Genomic DNA, 21,922 nt, shown 5'->3' on the forward strand with positions numbered 1-21,922 from the left:
GGGAGACAAAAAATTCCATTGCCATTAGAATGAGACAACATAAATATAATATTAAAAACAACAGAGGAAATACTTTTTTTGTAGTAAAACACTTTTTGAAACATGGGGAGGGGGCAGTTAGGGTGGCTGGATTACAGAGTTGTTCGGTGTGGACAGATGCAGAGAGGAAAAGAGTGGAGAGACAGTGGATAGATAAATTGAGTACCAGGGCCCCAGGTGGGCTTAATAATAGTTATTTCAATGATTATTAGTGCATTTAATATATAGGTTTCCCATTCCCAGCCTTAACCCTAGCCCTAGCCCTAACCCTAACCCTAACCCTAACCCTAACCCTAACCCTAGCCCTAACCCTAACCCTAACCCTAACCCTAACCCTAACCCTAGCCCTAACCCTAACCCTAACCCTAACCCTAACCCTAACCCCAGCCCTAACCCTAACCCTAACCCTGCCCCAACCCTAACCCTAACCCTAACCCTAACCCTAACCCTAACTACCCTAACCCTAACCCTAACCCTAACCAACCCCAACCCTAACCCTAACCCTAACCCTAACCATAGCCCTAACCCTAACCCATTAATAAATAAATAAATATATAAATAAATAAATATTTGAATAAATTACGTAATTAATAAATAAATAAATAAATAAAGAAGCATACATATTTAAAATGATGTGTAGATAGGTGTTTGTGTGTATGGGAGGAGTGTGGGGCAGTAAAACAACAGGGAGAGAGATTGGGAAGTTACTATGCTGTTGCTTTCTTTTTACTTTCACTTTCGTTTGGGTTGACAGCAGAAGCCTATATAAGGGAGAAGCAGAGGAAGAGTTGGTCACTCTTGAGTTGAGTGTGGAAGGAGAAGGACCTTTGTTTGACTGGTGTGCTACGCCTGAGGAAGATCCTAGTCGATCGAAACGTTGCGACATAGCACACCAACTTTCTAAGTCTAATTTAGACATTTTATTTTGTTAAAACTTGTTGTTTGTTGTTTATTGTTTGTTGTTTGTTGTTGTTTTTTCTCTTCAAAAAAACTAAAAAAAACACAAAAAATTACAAAATAAAAAAGAAAAAAATATACATTTGATCATTATGTACCCCACGGATGGGGAATGGACTGTGGTGCGCTACGGTAGGGGACGCTCTCGTGGCGACCAAAGTTCAAGGGAACGTCCCCAAATGAGGAACAGGGCGGGGGCTCGTTGGGTCCCTGCTTCCAGGGACCGGGAAGGAGGTCTGGCCCGGGGGAAGGACCGTGCGTTTCCCTCCTCCTCCTCAGCCAGAGGGGGAGGAGCTTACTCAAAGCCTAACCCTAGCCCTAGCCCTAGCCCTAGCCCTAGCCCTAGCCCTAGCCCTAGCCCTAGCCCTAGCCCTAGCCCTAGCCCTAGCCCTAGCCCTAGCCCTAGCCCTAGCCCTAGCCCTAGCCCTAGCCCTAGCCCTAGCCCTAGCCCTAGCCCTAGCCCTAGCCCTAGCCCTAGCCCTAGCCCTAGCCCTAGCCCTAGCCCTAGCCCTAGCCCTAGCCCTAGCCCTAGCCCTAGCCCTAGCCCTAGCCCTAGCCCTAGCCCTAGCCCTAGCCCTAGCCCTAGCCCTAGCCCTAGCCCTAGCCCTAGCCCTAGCCCTAGCCCTAGCCCTAGCCCTAGCCCTAGCCCTAGCCCTAGCCCTAGCCCTAGCCCTAGCCCTAGCCCTAGCCCTAGCCCTAGCCCTAGCCCTAGCCCTAGCCCTAGCCCTAGCCCTAGCCCTAGCCCTAGCCCTAGCCCTAGCCCTAGCCCTAGCCCTAGCCCTAGCCCTAGCCCTAGCCCTAACCCTAACCTAACCCTAGCCCTAGCCCTAGCCCTAGCCCTAGCCCTAGCCCTAGCCCTAGCCCTAGCCCTAGCCCTAGCCCTAGCCCTAGCCCTAGCCCTAGCCCTAGCCCTAGCCCTAGCCCTAGCCCTAGCCCTAGCCCTAGCCCTAGCCCTAGCCCTAGCCCTAGCCCTAGCCCTAGCCCTAGCCCTAGCCCTAGCCCTAGCCCTAGCCCTAGCCCTAGCCCTAGCCCTAGCCCTAGCCCTAACCCTAACCCTAACCCTAACCCTAACCCTAACCCTAACCCTAACCCTAACCCTAACCCTAACCCTAACCCTAACCCTAACCCTAACCCCTAGCCCTAACCCCTAGCCCTAACCCTAACCCTAACCCTAGCCCTAGCCCTAGCCCTAGCCCTAACCCTAACCCTAGCCCTAACCCTAACCCTAACCCTAACCCTAGCCCTAGCCCTAGCCCTAGCCCTAGCCCTAGCCCTAGCCCTAGCCCTAACCCTAACCCTAACCCTAACCCTAACCCTAACCCTAACCCTAACCCTAACCCTAACCCTAACCCTAGCCCTAACTCTAACCCTAGCCCCTAACCCCTAACCCTCGCCCTAAAAATTACTGCAACTATACTTGGGAATTTCCGTCATCTAGTGGTCACTTCAAATTACTGCAACAATACTTGGGAATTTCCACCATCTAGTGGTCACTTAAATTTACTGCAACAATACTTGGGAATTTCCACCATCTAGTGGTCACTTAAATTTACTGCAACTTAACCTGGGAAACTCCGCCATCTAGTGGTCACTTTAAATTACTGCAACTTTACTTGTGAAATTCCGCCATCTATTGGTCACTTCAAATTACTGCAACTATACTTGGGAATTTCCGCTATCTAGCGGTCACTTTAAATCCCTGCAACTTAACCTGGGAAATTCCGCCATCTAGTGGTCACTTACAATTACTGCAACATTATTTGTGAAATGACAAATTGATTTAAAGGTCCAAAAAGTACACAAGTGGAGTGATTGTAACCCAGAAATACTGAAAAACATTCCTTATACAAAGTGTGACATTATTTGTCAGTACTTACAGGACTAAATTCTTGCAAAATAATACTTCCATTGTCAACAGATGCTTCACTCGTATCGACAAGTGTTAAAGTTGGTTTAGCTTTAAGTACAAGTGGTGATTAAGAAGAGAGTTGTCAGAGCTGGGAAAACATGTAGGTTAATTATAATGACCTCTATGTGGCCGGCTAACATTGTACTGTAACAGCCAGAGCAACCTTTACAGCCAAAGCATTAGTCATGGCACTCGTGTATGAATTGCATATCTTTTGTCATCTATTCATTTATCCTGTGTTATTGTGCTACATGTATGAAGGCCATCATGTCATTTACTTGAACAAGTCTTCCTACCTGTGAAGAACGCAGACGCCATGTTGTTGATGGTCTGCCAACACGATTACATGAGTCCTTCCCCGGGGGCCGACAGACTGCTGATGGACGCAAAAGGTTGAAGCTCCAGAAAATGTCGTCTTGTGCGTGCAATAGGTGAAACTGTCCACTGGAGAACCTATGGCATCAGATGACGCTCCCATTTGGAGCTCATGTTGAGATGGATGCAGAGGGATCAAAGCGACAAGCGGCTTTTCATCTGTAACAGAAGTTGTAAGATTAGCTGCTATTCCTTTGCTGTAATGAAATACTCAGTTTTATAAAATTCATTCCTGCATTGAATACTTATTGCAATGATGCGGTGTTCAGAAGTAAGTTTTTTAGTCGCCATTAAAATAGACCGAATAAGGGAGAAGGGTTATGACTGTGCTTTCTCTTCCATTGTCACAATGATGCTCAAAGATAAAATTAGCGGCTTACACTCACCTAACAGATGCCTCGCCTCTGATGGCAACAGGTTCCAACACCAACTTAACACGCCATGCACGCGACGTAACCAGGACATCAAGGGATTTTCACGTCAAACGAAATATTTCCAAATAAACCACTTTTAGCTTCAGTTGTCATTGACTACGACGAGGGTAGCGAAACATACTTTTAAAAAATCGTTGTCAATTTGGCCCAAAGTCGTTCACGTTATGTTATGGATTGCAAATGTACCGGTTGAAACAATTGCTTCCGTCATTTCGAGCATTCTGCGCGCCAATTATGTCCACAAAATGGCGACCTCGGCTTCAGCTCGTCAACTTCGACATCGTTTATATACTGTATATTGTCCTATTATCGAAGCGAAACGCCACTATTCGTGCTTCAACGTGACTTAAAACTTTGATACTGACCTTGTAGCATTGCTTGTGCGGCGTCTGAGTTACATGGCAACTCCAGTGTTCTCCGTCAGGGTGTTGGAACGCCGACTCCATACCGAATTAAATTGGCGCCAATGAAAACGATGCTGTTGCAAGACAAACGTTTACTTCGGCACTTCTTCACGGTCGTGGCGGTGTTAACTGTCAGTATTTTCAGCCCCAAAACGTGGTAAGGGGCGGCCTGACTTCGTCAGAGAAAGAAAGACGGCTGCCTGCTGCTTCCGGTCAACTACCCAGCAACGCGAGAACAGCGCGCGCGCACGAGATCCCCGCACTTTCTGGTTCACGCTCAACCTGCCCCACATAGCTGGCCAAAATGAATATTTATAAAATGTGACATTTAACAGGACACCAAAATACTATAACCAACCACTGTAGTTAAGGTGGACAGGCACTCCCCACATATAGCGTATATAAGATGATGTCCAGCTCTGCGGAGCTCGGCTGTAGCAGCTCGGCTTGTTGTTGTTGTTCTCACCGTGCATGCGTGGCTTTTCTCCGGGTACTCCGGTTTCCTCCCACATTCCAAAAACATGCTAGCTTCATTGGCCACTCCAAATTGTCCATAGATATGAATGTGAGTGGGAATGCTTGTTTGTCTATATGTGCCCTGGGATTGGCTGGCGACCAGTCCAGGGTGGACCCCGCCTCTCGCCCGAAGACAGCTGGGATAGGCTCCAGCAACCCCCACAACCCTCGTGAGGAAAAGCCGTAGAAAACAAATGAATGAATGAATCTTATACAGTGTTCCAGTTAGTGTACAACATTGTGCATAAGAAACGGTTGCATTACAGTACACCCTTTGGTATTAATGGTATTGTTTATTCAGCAATCTTATATCATCAGTAAACATTCAACCAATACTTCATTTACACAATAATACTATATCCTGTAATGATCATTTTGAAAAATGACATTTTGCCCTGTATTGTATCATTCATCAAAGTAGCCCACCATAAAGTAGCAAGTGGTGAATACAGGAAATAATTCGTACTAAAACAAAAAGGTGGTGTCAGTGTGACTCTCGCTTTTTCTACTTCTCTGCTCGTTGCCGTCTTTGCCAGCAAGACTCTTTAAAAATTGTTAATTTATCCTATTTCATTAGCTGTTTGAATGTCAAGTATTTCACATTGTTTTCTGTGTGCGCAACTATGATTATTCACAAAATGTGTTTTGTATTTTCAGTGGCTGGAATTTATTGGAATTTTTTTAAATTGGATTTACATTTTTCTTAAATCTGTTCAGTTTTCATACAACCACGTTTTCCACACACACACGCTGGAAAAGATTAATAACAATAACTTGGGTGGGTGACACTGTATGTGGAAATCCTGTCATTTTGTCAGAGATGTGAGCATATTTTGCTTCTGTACAGGACAAATGACAAACCTCTGCACAACGCTCTTCTTCAAGAGGCAGCATATCTTCAAGTCCTCTGCTGTGAAAACAACATCATCCAAAATCTTGTTTTCAATATCTTCTGTGCAAGTATCTCCTGACAACAAGGTTGATGAAGCAGAGGAATTGTTATCAGGACTTGATTGGAATAAAGATTCACCGCTGTTGTCTTTTGCATCATGTTTAGTGTCTTGCTGGGTGCCGTGATTAAGCTGTTGTTCTTCGCACTCACTTCTGCCGTCATCATCGGACATCTGGGTGCTGTCGACAAAACGCAGACATCTACGAGGCTGGGTGTGATTCCCATTTGAAGCCATATCGTCCATGGTGTCTACTCTACTCCAACGCGGCCTCAAGCAGGCATTGGTGTTTCTTACAATCTTCATCGGTGCAAAGTTGCTCTGACTGAGTTGACTGAGTGTCATCGAATGTGCCATCAACATTTCCTCTGGGACGGTCTGGACAATGTTGATGTTCCAAGGGTTGACGGGGTCTTGTTTGTTTTTATAAGGGGTGTGTTTATTGCTGGAATCCACAATATAATCACAATGCTTTTCAACACTCTCCGTGTCCGATTCCTCTTCAGAGGAAGAATCTTCACCCGGACACCCCGCCTCCCGGCCCGATTTGGCTAAACTTACAGGAGAGTCAAATACCACTCCTTTAGGCGGAAGTGGTCGTACATGTTGACAATGAACGTAGGAAGATACTGATGTTTTCATATTGTTTTCGGGCAGCCGCCTCATGTAGTGTTGCACGGACTCGGGCACCAAGATTTCATGCTTTTTGCCGGGGATTAAAACGGAGAGGCTTCCCGGGATGCTGTTTCCTATAATAGGCACAAGAGACGAAGGCTTGAGTCCGGAGATAAAGTCAATCAGCTCTTGATGTGATGAGTGGTCCGAGTAGGGCACCACGTGGACTTTGGGGTGAAAGGAGACCAGGGGCCTGCTGGTGGGATAGATCGCTAGCGTGGGCTGTTCGCTGTTCCACTGGCACAAGGCGGAAAAGGAAATCTCTCTCTGCTCCACAACTCGGATACGTCCGGCACCCGAGTCGGTGGTGAAAACGTCAGGCAGTTCCAGCGCTTTGAGGGTCTCCATCCTGTCATAGCTCACCTCGATCCAAGTCTGAAATTCCATGGCCAGATCCACCAGGAGGGACTCTTTGCCCAGCGCGTAGAGACCTACGGGCAGAAGAAATCATTAAACTATCATTTCACGCTGCACTTGAGGCCAAGTGTTGGTAACCTTTAGCGTCAAATAAGCCATGTGCGTCCTCTTCCAGTTAAGAACAATCGTCTGGAGCTGCAATACATGACTTCAACTTTGACAACTTTTAATCTTTTTCAAATGACACCAACAGAGTGCAAAGTGCATGTGTAGGGATAACACCCAAATATAGAGCATTCAAAATGTTAGCATAGCTACTACATCTGTTACAAAAATACTGGGTAAAATTGTCCTATGATGTCTTGTTCCCTGACAAAGCATACACACTATAGTGGTAAAGTAAATGTAAAACAGGGGTCGGGAACCTTTTTGGCTAAGAGAGCCATGAAGGCCAGATATTTTAAAATGTGTGTCTGTGAGAGCCATATACATTTTTTTAAACATTGAATGCAATAAAATGTGTGCATTTTTATGTAAGACCAACAGTTTTAGATATAATGGGCTCTAATTGTGTAGACCAGGCACACTACTCCACGCCAATGGGGTGTGGCCAGCACACTTTCGTGAGCAGCGCAGTGTCTAATAATAAATCAAATACTTGTTGCCATTAATACAACTTCTGCTGCTTCATAATTTTGCACCATACTCAGTATATTTCATTCTTTTGGCCATCTTTGCCAGAAGGCATGGTTCTGCAGCTTTAGCTAGGTGACTATTTGACTAAAGGAGAAAAGTTTATATTTACATGTTGACATCTCAATGACCGAGGTAGACTACCGCATTACCCAGTAATAATCGAGTTTTGGTGTTTGACCTGGAGAATATCAGGAAAGATGGATATGGTCGGCCGTATTGCAGTAGAAAATAGATGGACGGATTAAAATGCATAAAAAAAGTTGTTGATTTTTAATATTATTTTTAACAGTCATTTCTGTGATGTTTACTTTAAAATGTTAGCAAAAATAAATTTTTATTGTGGTAAGAAATGCTTGAGAGCCAGATACAGTCATCAAAAGAGCCCTACCTGGCTCCCGAGCCATAGGTTCCCTACCTCTGATGTAAAAGGATCTCAATGTATAGAAATGTATCTCGGTTTGTGTGTTGAGAGTTATGCTCCCGCAACAAATAATAATTTTACAAAAACGTGGGACTAGAGACGTCGAACCACATTGAAGGAGCTACAGTATATACATTGAAAATAGAAAAAGATGATTTGCCAAACAAAGTTACCTAAGACGACGTTATGGTCGGGATGGCTGCGGATGATCTCCTTAATTTGCTGAGTGGCTTGCTTTCTCGTGGGGATGATGCGGTTGGGGTCACAGTTGGTGTTGTCCAAGTACAGAACATTGATTGTGGCGCTTGTCGCAAGACACAGCTCACGCAGCATCGACGGGGAATATCTGAAGTCACCTGGAATTTCAACCCATCACAACTGCTTTTTATTCAAAAAAAACACAAAGTCGGTATAGCAACAGAATATTTTGAAACTCTAATGACGGCATTTAAAAAGTAAAACATGTACAAGATAACCATTGTGAGTGTTAGAGACGGGGCTGGGCCATATAGCGATATTTTTTAAATATATCAACATAGATATATTGTGTATGGGGATATATGTTTTTGATCCGTATCACCCAGCCCTACTGTGTACGTGTGTGTGCGCTCACCAGTGTACAGTATGGAACCGAAGTAGCCCTCAAAAAGAAACATGACAGCCCCTGGACAGTGGTTGGCATCAATCAACGTGACTGTCATGTTTTCTTTGCCAATGTCATCCAGAGGCAGAAGGTATGGGTCACCCAGTTCTAATGAGTGGATCCACTTCTCTTTCACCTGCACAAAAAGGAAAAGTTATGGAAATGGCTTAGCTTTATTTCAACTTGCGTACACATGACAGCAAAAGCCGGACAAATGATGGAGAAGAGCCCGCTTGGAGCAGCAGAGGATAAAGAGAAGGTAGTGGCAGGTGTGAAAATAAAACACCCAATAATTGTAGAATTCATTTAATGTCCTGATATGTTTATTACCAATTCCAACAATTTATTCTTAGATCTTTTTCATGATAATCCAAATTGTATAGAAATATTGACCATAGCAATTAAAATAACTGCTATGGTAATTCTAGTAGTTTCAGAATTCAGTGAGACCGAGTGTTTATACATTTGTCCAGCCTGTTGTTGAATAGATTTCGATAATTTGGGTAAATTGTTTCTTTTTGTTTTGGAAATTTGGAACAACCTTTGCTGTTTTTCTTTTTCCTTTGTGAATTTATTTCTGACATTATTGGATGCCACATGCGCAACAAATCCAGTCGCGAAATTTCCTCGCTCCTAAAGTCCAAAGGCAACTGTCAGCTTTAATATGAGAAATGGAAGAGTTTGGGAACAACGGCAACTCAGCCACAAAGTGGTAGGCCATGGAAACTGATGGAGAGGGGTCAGCGTTTGCTGAGGTGCATAGTGCAAAGAGGTCGGCGACTTCCTGCACAGTCAGTTGCTAAGGAGCTCCAAACTTCATGTGGCCTTCAGATTATCTTCAGATTAGTACAGTACACAGAGAACTTCATGGGATGGGTTTCCATGGCCGAGCAGCTGCATCCAAGCCATACATCACCAAGGTGATGCAATGCACCGGATGCAGTGGTGTAAAGCCCGCCGTCTTTGGGATGAATTGGAGCAAAGACTTAGAGCCAGGCCTTCTCCACCGACGTCAGTGTGTGACCTCACCGATGTGCTTTTGGAATGATGGTCAAATATTCCAATAAACACACTCCTCAACCTTGTGGACAGCCTTCCGTGAAGAGTTGAAGCCGTAATAGCGCAAAAGGTGGACCGACATCATATTCAACCCTACGGGTTAGGATGGGATGGCACTAAGTTCATATGTGAGTCACGGCAGGTGAGCAAATACTTTTGGCCATATAGTGTATCACGAGAAAGCCCAGGATGTCAACACCACACTACAACAGAATACTGTATATACTCGTGTTTGGCATTGGACTGTCAAACGATTGTCCCTTAAAGAGGACAAAATGCATTGGTGGATTGACAGCTACCTTGTCCCGCATGCTGTATTTCTGCATCGTAGATAAAAGTGCACTCACCCCCAGTTTGACTTTGAGCAGAGAGGCGGTGACAGGTGAGCAGTAGATGGGTCGGTCTGTCCAGGTGGACGTGAGACCTACCGTGTGGTCGCTGTGCATATGAGACAGGAAGAAGAGTCGCGTCTCTGGACACTTGCGAACTTTCCAGAAATCGACAGCCAGCGGAGTATCCGGAATGATCTTGCCATTAGACATCGTGTCAGCCTTCACGGTAAGTTACACAGCCACCAACGTCAGAGGTGGATCGTTTAATATACCAACTGACTGCTGTTATCTTACGTAGCTTGTGACTACAACAAAGAAAGTCACTCAGTGGTTGCGTTAGATCGCGCTAAAAAAAAATGAAATTTACAATCGCGTTGAACACAAAACACGGCAGTGTTATTTTTTTACGGCCCCGTCATTTTCCTTCTGAAAATGTTATACTAGTCCCTAAAACGCCTTTACCTCATTTCTGTGGATCGTTTAGTGTTGCTCCTGCCCCCGCCATCTATGTTTTTAACTGCGTCCCCACGCTCCCCCCGCCAGCATCAGGCTCTTCCTCGTTGCCATTGCTCTGTGGTGGCCTATGCTCTCTGGCGAGACACTGCCCCCTGTGGTTAGAATCCCTCATTGCGCACTTTCCTGATGCGATTGTGAGACCTGGGGCCCATTGCACAAAAGTGGGATTCGGACATCTAGGATAAATGACTGAACTGAGCTCAACCAATGATGGAGGCTATTTTGGTGTCCGGTGCGCCCTTGCCCCGACCAGTAGCAGATACGCTCCGCATTTGCCGATGCCATGCCGCTTTCTTCTTGGCCTCCACCTTGAGGTCCAACCACTTCTTTTTAATGTCGGCCACTCTGTGGCACTTGAACTATTAACTGCGGTGACGACATGCTGCCACTCACTTTTTTAAATGTTATTTGTGACGCCACTACTGTGACCACCAAACAAAATCTCCTTTCTGGCCTCCACCTCACTCACAAGGACCTCTATTTCAGTCTCCGTCAAGTTTCTTTTTCTATTCTTTGCCATGATAGAAAGTAAAATGCCATGGATCAGCAGCCATAATTAGGATAATTGCTGAGAGCTGCTGCTTATATTTTGGTCAATTTATTTTGTTTACAATGGGGAGAAATAGCCGCCTCACATGATGCAGTGCAATTCATTGTGCAAACTAAAACCAAAACAATAATCATTAATAAAATTAAAAGCCAATAATGCATTTTTTTATCATATTGGATATCCTTAGAACCTTTGAACAGTGTCACCTCCTTATCGTGAAGAAAATGTTGGCAAGGTGCGTCACAATGATGCGTGCCATTTCCATGGACTTTATCTATTTGTCTTCAGGTCATGCCTCACCTCTTTTCAAAGCAATGGCACAAGAGTGCAAGGTCCATTACTGCCTGTAATGGACGCCAAGACGTCGCACGTAAAGTATAGGATTTGCTATATTGAAAGACATTGCTTGGGACGGCCCCACTGAAGGATGCCGAGCATGGATTACAGTTCCGTAATACAAGCATCTAAGCGAAATGGGCCGAACAGCAAATCGCAATGCTATTTTTAAACGATTGCATGAAAGCACACCCCGGGGGACGAAAGAGGTGGGGGCGTCCAATAGTGCGTGTTGGCGTGCATGCAAGACAATATTTTGTCGTTTTTTTTTGTTTAAAAACACTATTTGTTTAGTTTAGCCATATTATTGACAAGAAGCCCCGTCCATGGACATGGATGCACCTCTCCTCCGGGAGCAGCCAAGTGCAAGCAGCGAGCGCGTCTGTCGGGACGCACGGAGCACACACTTGCTTCAAATAGGTGTGGGATCCTCCATCCTTCTGTCTGCCCTGCTTGTTCACCAGCTTCTTCTCGCTACACTTATTCTTACAAGGTGGAACTGATGGACGCGTGGCTCTTTTTACAAGCACCGTAGCAGCCCAAACATTTTTGGGTTGACAAAAAGCCTTCCTAAGGAGAAAATCATCTGCAAGCATGTCCGGAGGACTTTTGTCTATCTACATAGGCATGGAGGTGACGATCGCGTTGGCGTCTGTCATCGGCAATGTGATGGTGGTGTGGGCGGTGAAAATCGATAAATCTCTGCGGGACACCACCTTTTGTTTCATCGTCTCCTTGGCTTTCGCCGACATCGCGGTGGGAGCGCTGGTCATCCCTCTGGCCATCACTATTAGCATCGGACTCCAAACTCACTTCTACAGCTGCTTGCTGGTGGCCTGCACGGTGCTGGTGCTCACCCAAAGTTCCATTCTGGCCCTGCTGGCCATCGCCATTGACCGCTATCTGAGAGTGAAGATCCCCACCAGGTAAGATTGGGATGATAGTGATGGCGGTGGGCTTGTGCATGAACATTTTACCTCTTGGATCCATGCAGTTCCACTTCTGGATGCCTCCGCCCTACCAGGCTGACTGAACATCTTTAAAGTTTTAATTAGCCTATCATGTATCTTTGTTCGGCAGCACAATGAAAAAAAACGTGATCTCATAAGTGGAACTTGTTACTGGAAGATATCAATTAATGTCCTCCTTTGTGCTTGATGCCAGCTTTATATGCAGGCTGAAACAATGCAGTGGTGCTTAAAGGATGGAAAATATATTTTTTTATTGTGTTGCAATATTGCCGGCGATAGCCCCCAGTTTGTGATCTCCCGTCCAAGGCTGAAGGTGTACCACTCAGCCTCATGTAAGACCAGTGAGCAGTAATATTGATTTGTCAAAACATACAAAAGTAAGTACAGCGCTCACATTTCAGCACCCATTTTTATTACAGTATACTCAAGGGACGATATAGAAATGAAACATGGGTTTACTGTAGAGTAGTCCGTGTACAGCTGGTATAGCAGTATAGATGGTAACGTGCAGCCATTATTGCCTAAATACTGCAACACAAATGTGTAGCAAGATGATGGTGCCTTTGCCCGTTCAGTCAAGAATGTTGTTGCATAAGTGCTTCTAAACGGGGAGCTGCGGTTCATTTTTTAACATGTAATATTCTGAAGCAGCGCATGATTCCCTCCCTTGTAGAGTTTTACATGATCCATGATGATCCATGATTGATGATGATCCTCACTTCCAAGATGACAGGTGTGGTGAATGTAACAATGAAGGAGCGTCCACATGTCTCCAGGCCTGAATCTGTCTGAGCACCATTCCTGTAAGAACCTGTGCAGCTCTGATGAATTCCATGCCAAATAAGATTAAGGCAAGCCTTCAAAACGATGGGACTTGATGGGACTTGGGAGTGTTGACAGTTTGGACTCAATTTGGACATTTTCACTGTGAGGTGTGCTCATACGTCTGGTCAAATATTTAGACAACTAGGGCAGTGTGTGACTGCTATACAAGCCGTACATTGACTACTCTAATTTATAGCCAAGTAAAAAAATCTTTACAGTATTGTCGCTTGAAAATATATAATACAATGGTTGCTGAAATGCGAGCAATATCTCACATTTGTGAGATACTGCAGCGGCACCCTAATAAATGAATGAATGACTAAATGAATTTGTGTAATTCTGTCTTGAAGCAATTGAAACAAAAAGGTAACTTCTCTCTTCAACCACCAGAGACACTAATAATTACATTTCAATTATGTATGAACATTGCAGAACACCCTTCTGTGACATTCCATGGGCCGCCGAAGACTAGGTCGACCAGCGAATAGCACAGATGTGAGGCGCTCACAGACATCAAGTCATTAAACTATTTTTTTGGAAAGACTCTGCTACTCACTGAAAACGGCTGTGCGACCCACCAGTTGAGAATGTATGCAACAGAATATGTACAGCAGGGTTACTACTGCAATTACTTTCAGGGTAGAAAACAAATATAATAAAATTAACAGTTTATCGTCGAGGCAGTGAATGAGTGGTTAGCATGTACTCCCCGTGCGTGCATTGGTTGTCTCCAGGTACCCTGGTTACCTCCCACACTCCGGTGATTCTCCAGCTGTGTACTCTAGCAAGGAGGATTTTGGGATTTGCTCTGTGAATGTCCAATCTTTCCTGTCCGGTCTGCTGACACGATGCTTCCTCTCTGTTGGCACATGTAGGTACAAGCGTGTGGTAACACCTCGGCGAGCGGGGATGGTGGTGGTGGGGTGCTGGACAGTGGCTTTTGTTGTGGGCCTCACCCCCATGTTGGGATGGAACAACCTGAGGCGTCTCCAAAGGAACGGCTCCATCAGCTCTGACCTTGTCATCACTTGCCAGTTTGAGAATGTTATCAGCATGGACTATATGGTTTATTTCAACTTTTTTGGCTGGGTGCTGCCGCCTCTCTTGCTCATGCTGGTCATTTACGCGGAGATCTTCTATGTGATCCACAAACAGCTCAATAGAAAAAATTTCACAGACGGCCACAGGGACCCCAACAAGTACTACGACAAGGAGCTTAATCTTGCTAAATCATTGGCTCTGGTCCTTTTCCTCTTTGCCATCAGCTGGCTCCCCCTGCACATAATCAACTGCATCACGCTCTTTTGCTCCGAGTGCGAGAAGCCCATTATCCTCATTTACATTGCCATCCTGCTCACCCACGGCAACTCTGCCGTCAACCCGATTATTTATGCCTTTCGCATCAAAAAATTCCGCACAGCCTTCTGCAAAATCTGGCAGCATTATTTTTGCTGTAAGGACACCGCTGCTCTGGAGATCCAGCCGAGTGGCAGGAAGGGGATACCAAATCCAGAACCACAGAGGGGCACACCTGCGCAGCTCCCTTGGAAGGGGAACAAGACAGCTGAAACCCAACAGCTCTCACCTCAAGCTGCGGAGTCCCTGGACCAGGGGCCGAAACCCTGCAAATGAACACCCACACTTTTTGGAGCAGAATGCAATAACAAGCAAGAAGCTGAAAGCTCTCAGGGGATTATAGCACAAGTACTCATCTTTTTGCGCTCTTCTCATTGTGAATGTACAGTAGATCCCCACTTTTGGTGGGGTTTTATTCATAGCCTGATTGCGAAAGCGAAATATCTGTAAGTCATTGCTACACCCATAAAATCTATATTTTTGACACAAGGCTCGCTCCAAACTCTCCTGCTAGCTTGATATTTACGTTCTCCTCCATTCCATTCCATTCCATCCTTATACAGGTCCAGGTTGTCTCAGTAGGGAAACCAGGCTTCCCGGTCCCGAGCCCCCTCCTCCAGCTCTACCGGGTGCACACCAAGGCGTTTGCATTACTGCAGACGCTAACCCTAACCCTCACTTGTGAACAAGGCACAGAGATACTTGATCTCCTCCACCTGGGGCAGGACCTCATTCACAACCCGGAGGGAGCATTCCACCCTTTTCTGACTGAGAACCATGGCTTCTGATTTGGAGGTGCTGGTTTTGGATTTGGAGGTCTCATCCCAGAAGCTTCACACCGTCCAAAACTGTCCCAGTATATGCTGAAGGTCACACACAGCCCAAAGAGGCCATCAGGACAACATTGTATGCAAATAGCAGAGATGGGATCCTAAGGCCCACGGACCAGACTCCCTCGACGCCTTGGCTGCGCCTAAAAATCAGACAACATCAACAGGAGATCATTCACCTTTACTCAGGAAGAGCCTGTAATACAGGAAATCTGCACTGGAATGAACTTGCAATAATTTACAATAATTTAGAACAGTGAGTGGGAGCTGTAAGATGTTTAGTTCATTTAGGTTCATTTATTTCCCCTTCCCTCTCCCTTATCTTCCCTGCTTTGCTTCTGTCTTGTTTTTGTCCTGAGTCATGCGATGCTCTCCTCTCAGCAATGCTCTTTAAATCTAAATCATGGAATTGATCGACTGGTCTCTCCACACAATTGACAAGATCTTCTGGACGAGAAGCTCGGGTTCGGGGGAACCTGACATCTGCCATGACGGAATGGTCACTGATGGGTAGGGTACATGATGGACAGTTGGGGGAAGCGGAAGGTCATGTGTCTGGCAAGTCGCTGATGTCTACCTATACGGAACCATAATAACAGGTGTGGGCCCAAATAAATGCATAATCTGACCTCACTTTAATTGAAAAACCTTGATCTAGAAGTAGCAGTGGTGAGTAAGTGTATGAGTTAACAGAGATAAGTTCCGATTGTGAGTTCTGCGGGACTCGCACATCCCTATTGTATGATCTTTCTTTATTCTATGAGATGCAGCCCACACAAAATGGCAGTGGGACACAGCACATGATTACCACTCTGGAAGGATGCTCCAAATAAAACTCATTTTCTCTGGACTATCAATTATTCACCAAAAGGCTCAGAAAATTGGATCAATATCAATATTTGATCATCCCTTTTAACCTCATCTCTGCCTTCAGGAGGCATTGTGAGAGAGGTAAGGATTTAAAGTGCAAGCAATCCTTCAACCCAAGGTGATGAGAAAGATGCAAGGAATGATTTGAACAATTTTAATTTTATAAAAGATATTTCATTCAGCTTCTGGTTATTTTATTGTGTTTTATATAAAGAGATTTTTCATGCACAAGATGTACAGTGCTTCTATTTCCACTACCCAGTTGGCCTCATTGACTGTGCTTATGAGAGGCTGCCACCTGCTGGTTAAGCAGTTTAAAAAAAAAAGAAGATGGCGGGAGGACATGCTTTTCAGATGGAGGGTAACAAGGTCCCATTATGGTTCCTTCACTAAACATCTCCCACAGGCCCAGGTAGCCTTTCTCTATTCAAATACTTTTATTTGTAATTTTTGGTGGTGGCGCCAAAGGCCTATTTGGCTCTTTGCCAAGTAACACTGGCAGACTGGTGATGTGATGCAGAGCTTTTAAATGTTGATGTTGCCCTGGAATAAGCCTATTTTGCAAAATACTCATAACGGTTACATAAAACATTGCCAAATATAAATAGCACACTGCCAACGAAACTGAATTTTCCAATGATGTGACATATGCAAGGTTTCGGTGTACGGTTCAGCCTGAATTCTTCTTGGCAGAATAAGATACACAAGCGATAGTATGCGCTTTGCTGGCAGGTCTATAATCATAATTACACAGTTTTGACTTGTTGTCAGGGTCATTCGGTCAAAACACACTTCTTTACAAAAGGTTATGCTTGTGTATTGCTTTCCAGTGTAGTGACATGTAGGGTTAGGAGGAGTCATCCACGGACGTCACAAACAGTACTGTCAGGGTTGAAGCTGCTTTGTTGCATTACAGAAAAAGGACACCATGTGTATACAGCCATCTACAATTTTTTTTTTCGTGGGCCACACATGACTCAAAGCCTAGCAAACGCAGTGATGCTAAAAGGCAGCACAAACCCCAAATGCCTCAGAAGGAGGGATAAGTGCCTGCCTCAACAAGTCTCAAATAAAATGCAGTGGCAGCTCAAGTACTGATACTGACTCACTTCCCCTTTGCTATCAGCTGTTTGGCCTTTATCATCAAGGGGAAATTCCCGCCCCTGAGTCTTATTTCTTGAAGGTATTAAAAAACCTGCTACATTGACTCATTCTACAAATTCTCAACAGTCACAACATTAAGTAGGCAGAAGTATCTATACAACATCCATCATACAAATATGACAATGCTTAGTTTAATAATGTTTATTACGGTGTTGCAATTTGCTGTTGTTTAAAACTGTACTGAGAGCTACTACTCTCTCTTCTGGAAGAGAGTATTCACTACAACCATTTCCATCCTTTTGACAAAGTCAACCACCATCTGTCCTTCTGTGTTCCTCTCACTAAATTGACCAAAGGTGTCAGTGGTCCGGCATATGTACCTGTGACCCTGATGAGGATAAGCGGTATACAAGATGGATGGATGGATGTCGGTGTGACTGTAAATGGTATTGTCTGTCTATCCTATTCTATAACAGTATTTAACACAAGGTATTCTCCGCCTCTCATTCCAGTGACCTAGTTAGCATGTTGGCTACACAGTCAGGAGATCTGGAAGACCTCGGTCAGAATCTCCCTGAGGCATCTCTGTGTGTAGTCTGCATGTTTTCCCCATGCGTGCTTGGATTATCTCCGGGTACTCCAGTTTCCTCCAATATTCCCAAAACATGCAATTGTTTTGGGGATGTTAATCAGTTTACTATGACCATTTCCATTACCATAAGCATTCCATTCATCCACCATTTCATCATTCATTTCACTTGTTATTAGGGTCACAGGTGAGCTGGAGCACATCCCAGCTGACTTGGAGATGACTTGGAGATACACCCAGAACTTGCACCAGCCAATCACAGGGCACACACAGACAAACAACCATTGACATTCACATTCACACATATGGACAAATTAGAGTCTTAAATTGACATGCGTGTTTTGGGGATGAGTACCCGAGAACACGCAAACTCCTATATTATTATATTAAGAGTTTTCCTGACAGTGAGACTGACATGCTATCCAACTAGGCACTCTGCGGTACTCTGCTTCGACTACTCCAGTTGAAGGACGAACAAACAAAAAGTACCTCTCAAATGTTTCAAAGACGGTACATGATGAAGCAGTATTATGTATTCTGGATCATGTAGAAACTGATGTTCTCTTGCTGTGAGGAACAGCTCCAGAGTTTGGATCTAAAACTCCACTTTGAATCATGCCAAACAACATTTCTTTGGGCCACACCGCAGTCTTGATTTCTGAACTCAATCCAACCCACCAGGGTTTGGCTCCATTTGTGAATTATGAACACACCCACAGCCTCAGTGAGCTCTATTCCAAAAACTACATGTTTAATGATGCTGACAGTGTTTATTTGCAAAAAAAAAAATAGGATTCGCCCTGTTGTCTGGAAATATAAATTTCAATGAACAGTTGAGTTGACAGTATTTCCAGATGGCACCTTCAATCTGCTATATTACATTCCCAAAGCCACAAGTTATTTATTATAATTTTTTCATATATACACATATGAGCAGTGTCAAGTTGCAAACATGGCAATAAACATAACAATAATGTGTCAGCCTTGCTGACTGTATTTTTCCCAAAAGCACCGCGTTCAGTACTACAGTTTTCTAACTGACTTTATAACTATCACCAGCCACCACCCGAAACAAGCAGACAAAAAAAAAAACACCATCAGTAACTGATGCACGATCGTGCCCGCTGTCCTGTTATAAACACTGTGTAGTTTATGAAACAAGTTTAAGACTGCAAGGTGCATACTGCAACATTTTGAGGCGGGAGTAATATTTTATGCCAGCCATAAATGCATAAATGCTGCATCCTTGTGTGGCATCAAGTGTACCTAATGTTGTGGCCAGCCTGCAGCCCGTTATGGAACAAATTTACCAAATAACTTTAGATATAAACCAAAATAGAGACGAGCAAATAATGATGAAATGTACTTGTTTCATACTCTTTACCCTAACCCTGTCTTATATATTATAAATTGCTTTCATTTGACTCGGCGATAAAGTCAGAGAGGCCAGACAGAGATGGTTCTGACGTGTCCAGAGGAGAGATAGTGAATATATTGGTAAAAGGATGCTTCGTTTAGAGCTGCCAGGTATAGAAGACGTAGAGGAAGACCAGAGAGGAGGTTTATGGATGCCTTGAAGGAGGACGTGAGGGTAGTTGGTGTGAGGGAGACAGATGCAGAAGACAGGGTTGGATGGAGGCGGTTGATTTGCTTTTTATTTATGAACCCTGACAATACTGTGATGTTGCTGATTGGCCCTGCTAAACAGAGTTCCCTGTTTATGGACACCACTCTGAGTTTTGATGAAAGAATCATTTCCCAAAGTGTTTTCAGATCATTTTTCTTCATGGATGCACTTTTATGCAGAACACAATCCTTCTATTTTGGAGGAAGTTTCCACTCTTCCAAGTGCAGTTCTAGTATTTATTTAGAGCCTTATGAAAGGGATTTGGAGTTGAAGCATCCATTTAGTGTGAGAAAATACTGCATCTGCAAGTCCTTGACAATCCCAAAAATGCATCAGGAAAAGGCAAACGACCCAAGAATCAAAATTAAAATGGTGAACTGTGAATGTCAACTATTCATATATACACTGAACTTTGAACTAGTTTGCGAGAACTATGAACTTACCCAACACCGGTTAAAAGTAAGGCCAATTTTAGGAAGGATGTCTTTTTTAAGGTTCTGTTCCAGACATGTTTTAAATGTTTAAAGCCAGATGAATAGTGGTATTCATTAAAATGTATGGAGCTGTGTTCATCAAGTCTTTGACGCCATGTAAAATCAAAGCCAGATGTTTTTAAAGCAGGCCTGGGGAGCCAAATGTAAACAGGAATAGCCTAAAATAGTAGAACAACTGTGTTGAATGAAAGATAGCTTGTGTGACCAAGATGTGTAAAATCTAAATGACTAATCCAGGACTAAATTCAATCATGTACAATTACTGTGTAATTAATGTGTATCACAATAGAGAAGTACTGAACAGGTTCAGATGACAACATTTCAGAATCAGAATCAGAATCAAAAATCAGTCATCAACAATAACTTAGTAAACAGGTCGGATGAATGACGTCCTACACAATATGTCAAAATGAATGATGCATCAACCACAGCAGGAAATTGAAATATGAGGAAGGAACTCGCCCTCATCCAACCACATCTCCAAATGATCATGCCTCCTCTGTCTTGGGACATTGCAGGTGTATCTGCTTTACTATATAAGGTCAATGGCATAAGATGCAAAGAACCAGGATGTGCTGTGATGTCTTCAAATGAAATGCAACTTTCACAATTATATGTTCCCTTTTACCTGCTTTGGAAGAAAACAAGAAGCAGCAGATTGACGAAGAAAGAGAACTCTGGACTATTGTAAAACAATAGAGGTTGTCCTTACATGGAAATGCAGCGAAAGCATTAAGGAAGAAAATATGCCAACAATAAAGATGGAAACACTGCTTGAGTTCCTGATACTGTCACACACAAACACGTGCTAGAGCATAAACACAATAGTCAACACATGTTGTTTATATAAAATAAAGACACTTCTTTTGTGCAACAGTACAGTATGTGCTCAATTCTCATTACCGTATGAAGCAATTTGTTTGTAATGGGTTGTGTCATTCTACAGATGAAGCCAGAGATGTTGCATCAATGACGATGAAGTCTGTAATTCTGAATAGTCTTTCTTCTTGTTGCAAAGAAAGAATTAATATTACTTCTTGGACACCACAAAAAAACATAATATTAAAACTGGTGAAAATAAAACAACAGAAGTGTAGTTTTTCATCCCTTTAAAATATAACCCATATTGTGCTTTTTCCACTTAACTGACCTACACATGTAGTTAGAATGTTGTATTCCAAACGATGCCAAAGTTACAGATTGTGAGGTTTGTGGATTTGGAAGCTTTGCGATGGCTCGAAACGCTCGCTTTGAAAAGGCGTGGTAAAACCATTCCTTTGTGATGTCACAGAGGGGCAGACTTCCTTATATATAAAATTTCTGCCCTCCCCCAAGCGCCGTTCAGCTGTTTACTTGCTAGAAATTCCTAATTTGTTTCCAATTCCAAAAGACGCCACCATCAGACAGGCAGACAGACAAAAGCACAGGTGGTTGGAGTTCCTGATTCCCTCCCAGCAAAAGAAATGCATTTTCATCTGTCAGGGGCATTTCCCACTGGACTGTTTAGTGAACAGAATCAGAATCAGAAATTGTTTATTGCCAGGTATGATCAAACACATACTAGGAATTTGTTTTGGTGAAGTAGGTGCAGACACGTCTGTTAAAAATGAAAATATAAAATATACAGAATAAACAGTATAAAAAATAACAGTATAAATATGGGCCACTATGCAGCTGGACTGGCCCACTAACTTGCTGAAGCCCTACGCCTTTCCAATGTTGCTTGGTGGTGTGGGAGAGTCAGAAGGGCCAGCAGTAAGTAACGGTTTATCCGTGTCCTGTCTTGATTTACTGGAAGTCATGGAGCAAAAGCGCTTGTCTGTGTAGCATTATAGCATAGAGGAAGCGGGGTTGCTAATAGCTCTACCCGGGTTTTTTACACACTGGTAGTCCCGCAAAACACATTATTTATGATGTAAAACGTTAAAATGCTTATGCTACTTACCATTGAGAGACGTAACCTCTTTTCTTGAGAAACTTCGGACTGTACAGTCTCTGCTTCCGGATCCGATTCTGGATGTATGTTAAAAGCAGACATTTTAAATAGATAAATCACCATATCAACCGTATCACCGTATCAACTCCTA

At 43.8% G+C, this 21,922-nt stretch overlaps 2 protein-coding genes across 3 annotated transcripts; one reads left to right on the forward strand and one right to left on the reverse strand.

Annotated features, from left to right (window-relative positions):
* Positions 1-4,917: 4,917 nt before the first annotated feature.
* Positions 4,918-10,292, reverse strand: dclre1b (DNA cross-link repair 1B). Its single transcript, XM_058080295.2, has 4 exons — positions 9,783-10,292; positions 8,347-8,512; positions 7,907-8,089; positions 4,918-6,690 (listed from the first exon to the last, which is right to left on the reverse strand). Exons 1-4 carry the CDS (start codon positions 9,975-9,977, stop codon positions 5,441-5,443), a joined length of 1,794 nt encoding a protein of 597 aa, XP_057936278.2. The 5' UTR covers positions 9,978-10,292; the 3' UTR covers positions 4,918-5,440.
* Positions 10,293-11,393: 1,101 nt separating this feature from the next.
* LOC131136578 (adenosine receptor A1-like) lies at positions 11,394-20,901 on the forward strand. Of its 2 annotated transcripts, XR_009131758.2 has the most exons (3): positions 11,394-12,095; positions 13,841-14,767; positions 14,885-20,901. XR_009131758.2 is itself a non-coding variant. In XM_058083611.2 (2 exons), the coding sequence occupies exons 1-2, from the start codon at positions 11,764-11,766 to the stop codon at positions 14,595-14,597; spliced, it is 1,089 nt and encodes a 362-aa protein (XP_057939594.2). In that variant the 5' UTR covers positions 11,394-11,763; the 3' UTR covers positions 14,598-20,901. The 2 variants fall into 2 exon arrangements, 1 of the variants encoding a protein (XP_057939594.2); XM_058083611.2 differs by having other exon boundaries at positions 13,841-20,901.
* Positions 20,902-21,922: the final 1,021 nt, after the last annotated feature.

Source organism: Doryrhamphus excisus, linkage group LG17, assembly GCF_037039965.1.
Source record: "Doryrhamphus excisus strain RoL-2023G ecotype Guam linkage group LG17, RoL_Dexc_Guam_v1.1, whole genome shotgun sequence".
NCBI lineage: Eukaryota > Metazoa > Chordata > Actinopteri > Syngnathiformes > Syngnathidae > Doryrhamphus > Doryrhamphus excisus.